The 4,905-nt window shown below is 68.7% G+C and overlaps 1 protein-coding gene across 2 annotated transcripts; it reads left to right on the forward strand.

Moving 5' to 3' along the window:
* The first annotated feature begins 406 nt into the window (after window positions 1–406).
* Window positions 407–4,148, forward strand: GATD1 (glutamine amidotransferase like class 1 domain containing 1). 2 transcript variants are annotated; one of them, XM_021708139.1, is made up of 6 exons: window positions 407–525; window positions 1,143–1,248; window positions 1,582–1,689; window positions 2,712–2,806; window positions 3,691–3,784; window positions 3,932–4,148. In XM_021708139.1, exons 1-6 carry the CDS (start codon window positions 484–486, stop codon window positions 4,045–4,047), a joined length of 561 nt encoding a protein of 186 aa, XP_021563814.1. In that variant the 5' UTR covers window positions 407–483; the 3' UTR covers window positions 4,048–4,148. The 2 variants fall into 2 exon arrangements, with proteins under 2 accessions (XP_021563814.1, XP_021563815.1); XM_021708140.1 differs by lacking the exon at window positions 1,582–1,689 and having other exon boundaries at window positions 435–525; window positions 3,932–4,140.
* The last annotated feature ends 757 nt before the right edge of the window (window positions 4,149–4,905 follow it).

Below are 4,905 nucleotides of genomic sequence, written 5' to 3' on the forward strand. Positions count from 1 at the left end.
GGCAGACGGGGTCTGGGAACAGCTTGGCGGCAGGACCAGGTCCCCGGTGAGGGAGGGGCCGAGGACAGCCTGCACTCCCCGTGGTGCCTCGGGTCTCGGTCCCTGGCAGCTCAGTGCAGGTGGGCCTCACGCTCAGATTGTCTTCCAAGGAGGCCTCTCACAGCCCTGGTTGAGGCCAGAGGTGCGGGGGTGGCGTGCAGTGGAGGCGCACTGGGTCCGGTCCCCAGTTCCGCTGGGGTCTGGAAGGCGGCGGTGCCAGGCTGGGCAGAGGGCCCGCCCTGGAGGGTGCCGGGCCCCTGGTTGGCCAGTGGGCTGGGGCCCGCAGCGCTCAGCCCTGGCTGCCCTCTGGCCCATGCCCTCTGAGCTTCTGCTCCTGGGTGTGCCTGCCCCAGGGTTTCGGGGCCGGGCTGGCGCTGTGGTGCCCACACCCACCGGGACCCCTCTGCAGGTGTGTTGGCGCAGTCCTTCCTCCAGTGTTTCACGATGGCCAGTGCCGCCTTCAACCTGCAGGTGGCCACGCCTGGGGTAAGTCCGGCCACTGCTCCCTCCCCTGCTTGGGGTCTCCCCCTCTCCAGGGCAGGGCCAAGAGAGCACCGTCACTCCCTGCGAGGAGTGGGAGCCCCACCACGGGTGGCATCCCAGTTTCTGGGCTCCGACCCCTCCTGTGGCGAGGGAGACTCTGGGCGCATCTGCACTTCTGTGGGTGAGCTGAGGTGAGGCTTGCCAGGTGGGAGGGACTCACGCAGGGGTTTCCCCCGGGAGGCGTTCTCAGCTTCTGACCCCGTGGGACCCAGGGGTGTGGGGCGTAGAGAGGCCACAGAAAAGGCACGCCAGGTGCATGTCCCTGCACGTTTCTGAGTCACCTCTGGGCTGGGTGGGACGTGGCTGCCACTTCCCTGATCCTTCCTTGGCTGTGGCCCTTTCACCCCCCCACTGCGAGGCTGCTGCTGGGACAGGCTCTTCCTGTGGCTCAGTGGCCAGGGGAGCCCCCACTGCGTGTCCCCATGAAGGAGGCTGGGTGCCTTTGCGCCCCGAGGGGTTAGCGTCGGTCCCAGCCCCTTGTTGGCGTCTCAGGCTCCCTCCGAGCTGACAGCGGGGGCGTCCCTGGAGCTGACTCTCGGTCCCTGGCCTTGCTGTTCCAGGGAAAGGCCATCGACTTCGTGGGGGTGACCGAGGGCAACGCACGCTGGGTGCAGGACTTCCGCCTCAAGGCCTACGCCAGCCCGGCCAAGCTCGAGTCCATCGACGGTGGGCCTGGCTCCCCCTCCCTGCGGGGTGGGCCCTCCTCCGCCCCTGGGGGGGTGCTGGGACTGAGGCGGGCCGGGCTCTGGCAGGTTTGGGGCCCAGCGAGTGCCCTAGCTCTGCCCTGCTGCATGTCCCCGACTCCCTAGGGAAAGACTGGGCATGGGGCAGCCGGGAAGGCAGGCTGGGCTGCGGGATCGGGCACGGCCCTTGGCAGCTGTGGCAGATGAAGGAAGGTGACAGCCAGTGACGTCATCTGGCCGCTGGCCCCTGGAGGGCCTGCCCCAGCCGGGGCCTTGCTGGGTCTGACGTGGGGCTGCCCGGCCTCAATCTCCCCAGGTGCCCGCTACCACGCCCTCCTGATCCCCAGCTGTCCTGGGGCCCTGTCTGACCTGGCCAGCAGCGGGTCCCTGGCCCGTGTCCTGCAGCACTTCCACTCTGAGAGCAGTAGGTGACCTTGGACCTTGGGGGCTGGGCCATGCCAGGTGCATGAGAAATGGTGGGAGGCCAGGAAGACCCCAGCGGGGCTCCGCGGGCGTCGGCTCAGGCCGCTGCGGTGTCTGTGGGTGGGAGGCAGTGGCCCCGAGGGTGCAGGGTTCAGATTCTGGGCGGGAAGCGCTGAGTCCCTTCCGAGCCAGGCGCGCGGGTGTGGAGCCCCTCTGTGATGCTGCCCTGCGAATGGATGGATTTGACCCGCCACCCACCCACACGAGCCAGTGGCCCTCCAGACCTGGTCTCCTTTCATCCGGGGGACCTCTGCCAGCTCCAGGAGACGGGCGGCCACGTCTCTGGGGGTGAGGCAGGATGTTGGCCTGCTTCCTGGTGGGGTATGTGGTGTCCAGGCTTGGGACTGGAGTTGGAGGCCACCAGGGTGCCGGGAAGGTCTTCTGAGGGGACCGGCAGTCACCCCGCCTCAGGGTCGGGCTGTGAGGAGCATGTCTGCCGGCCGGGGCTTGACACAGCGCCCTTTGTTGGCGGGAGTGGGCCTCTGTCCCCTGCACGGCCCGGACAGGCAGCGATTGTTCCTGGCCACCGCCGCTGTGGGAACATGCTCAGCCTTTGGGATGGAGCCAGGGTGGCACCACCGCAGGGCCTGGCACTGCCCCGGGCACCTCCCCGTCGCACAGGGGCTCCCTCTCTGCAGTGGGAGGGGCTTTCCCACGGCCTGTGCCGTGTGGTGGCTGTGTGGTGGGCAGGCCTGGGGCGCCCGTAGCGGCCGTGCAGCGTCCTGGAGTTGGGCAGAGACCTGGAACCTGGTGACTCTCCTGGTGCGAGTTTCTCGGCCCCCAGAACCTGGGGCTCGCACCCGGAGCCTGGTCCTGACACCCAGCGCGGGATGTTCCCGGGGAGGGTGGGCTGGGCAGGCAGCAGGGGTCTGCGGGGACCCCCAGGCCTGGGCTCAGCAGGGGCCCCGTGGCACCGGTGGTGGGTGTCTGGGGCCCCAGGCCCACCGTGCACGCTTCTTTCAGAGCCAATCTGTGCCATCGGCCATGGGGTCGCCGCCCTGTGCTGTGCCACCAACGAGGACAGATCCTGGGTGTTCCGTGGCTACAGCCTGACAGGGGTGAGTACCCTGAGGACAGAGGCTGGGGTCCGGGCCAGCCCCTGAAGAGATTCCCCGCTGTTCCCATATGACTGGGGCGGTTCTTTCTCTTGAGTTGAGAACACTCGTACCCTGGCTCGGGGCAACCAGGCCTGAGGCTGTTGACAGCAGGGGCACAGGCCAGGGGACCTCTGGGTCGGGTGACAGCCGTTGGCCAGCCTGGCACGTTGGGGGTTCCAAGAACCCGAGGCTGGCAGTCCTCTGGGCTGCCCACCCACCCTCATCCATGAGAGCTGGGGATGGGGCTGGCGAGCCCTCGGTGGACGTGGGGAGGGAGGTGGGCTGATCTGGAACGCTGTGTCAGGCGGTGCCAGAGCCTGGTGGGGCGTGTCCTCGGAGACACAGGGCCTGCTAGCGCTGAGGCCTGAAGGCAGTGAAGGGGGCTCTGGGGACAGCCAGGGCAAAGGCCCTGAGGCAGGGAAATGGGCTGCCACGGGGATGCTGGCTCTCCCTGGAAATGCAGCAGACCTGGTCCCTCTGCTGAGGGGAGCCACAGCCCAGTCTTGGTCCGAGTGACCCTGATCCGATCCCTGGTGCAAATCTGTGGTTAGACTTGCTGCACACTGCGGTGTTGTGCCCGTCCTTGGCCCAGCCAAGGCCCCCAGCCCTGCCGTTCTGGTCCCGTGTGCCTCTCTGCTTGGGGATCCAGCTGTCCACCTGTGGCAGCCTTGTTGTTCCCGTGGAGGATGGCGGCTACACATGTCCCGGCCTTTGCCCGGCCTCCACCCCGGCCTCCTGCCCCAGCAGCCCCGTCCCGTCCCGTCGTGAGCACTGGCACACCCAGCTCTCCTGGCAGGGGCAGGGCTGGGCCTGGCTCAGGGACCCCGTCCCCCTCTGCCCTGCAGCCTTCCGTGTATGAGCTCGTCAGGGCCCCTGGCTTCGCTGGCCTGCCGCTCGTGGTGGAGGACTTCGTGAAGGACGCGGGCGCCAGCTTCAGCGGTGAGCCGGGTGGGCTGCCTGCTGCCGCTGGGGAGGAGCTGGCTGGGCCGGAAAGGCTGGCCCACCCCTGTGGCAGCTCACTGGAGCTCGGCCCCTGGGGGGGTGGGAACCCAGGGCACTGCCTGAGGCCGGCCTCCGTGCTTCCAGCCAGCGAGCCTGACGCCGTACACATCGTGCTGGACCGCCACCTGGTCACAGGCCAGAATGCCAGCTCCACGGTCCCCGCCGTGCAGAACCTGCTCTTCCTCTGCGGCAGCCGGTGAGGGCCGGGTGGGCGCATCCTGCCACGTCAGCAGCGCGGCCTCACGTGCTGGTGCTCAGCCCTCGATCCGTGTCTGTCCTGCAGGAAATGAGCCGCCTGAGACTGCCCGGGGTGCCCCCGTGGGCCTCCAGGGACCCCACCTCTTTCCTCCTGTCAAGAGCCTCCAGCAGCCTGGCCTGGTCCTCCCTGGGGGTTGTCGGAGGCCTCCTGGAATCAGCCCCGAGGCGTCGGCTCTCAGGGAGGATCCCAGCCCCCAGCCCCCACGTGCTGTCCTCAGGGCGGAGGCAGACACACAGCGCTGCCCACGCTGGCCGTCCGGCGGTCTGCGGAATTCCAAGCCGAGCACTGCAGGGAGGCCTGGAGGCTGAGTTTCAAGTTGCCTGGATGGCGCTGACTTCGGGGTCCTGGGTGGAGCTTGCCCTGCTGCGGCCTGTCTGCCACCTGTCAGTGGAGCCTGGTGGCGCCTGGTGGGGAGGGGCCCCCTGGCAGGAGCTGGCCAGCGCGAGTGGAATTCCTGGTGGCTGCCACCCCCTGTCGTCAGACTGACTGCCACTGGCAGCACTTTCCTGTCAAAGGAATCTGTGTGGACTCAGGTCCCTTCCTGGGTAGTTTCACAGCACAGGGGCCCATCCAGGTGCCAGGGCACCTCCGTAAGTCGTCCTGGGCGTTGAGAGAGGCGTGCCGACACCACCACGAGGTTCTCGGCAAGGGAACGCCCTGCCCGAGTGGCCTGTGGCCTGGCGGCTGCTGAGAGTACACCCATGGCCAGGCTCCTGGGCCCCCGCCCGCGGCCCTTCGGTGCTGCCCACTGGCCGTGGAGTAGGGCTCCGGGAGGGGCTCGGCCGCTCGTCCTGCCCCC

This window comes from Carlito syrichta, unplaced genomic scaffold (assembly GCF_000164805.1).
Source record: "Carlito syrichta isolate Samal-C Ts95f unplaced genomic scaffold, Tarsius_syrichta-2.0.1 Scaffold130957, whole genome shotgun sequence".
NCBI classification, from domain to species: Eukaryota; Metazoa; Chordata; class Mammalia; order Primates; family Tarsiidae; genus Carlito; species Carlito syrichta.

Coding starts and splice junctions, on each gene's coding strand:
- GATD1 (XM_021708139.1), top strand. CDS start 484: ATGGCCAGTGCCGCCTTCAACCTGCAGGTGGCCACGCCTGGG. Junction 526..1,142: donor TGCAGGTGGCCACGCCTGGG/GTAAGTCCGGCC, acceptor TTGCTGTTCCAG/GGAAAGGCCATCGACTTCGT. Junction 2,807..3,690: donor GTGGCTACAGCCTGACAGGG/GTGAGTACCCTG, acceptor TCTGCCCTGCAG/CCTTCCGTGTATGAGCTCGT.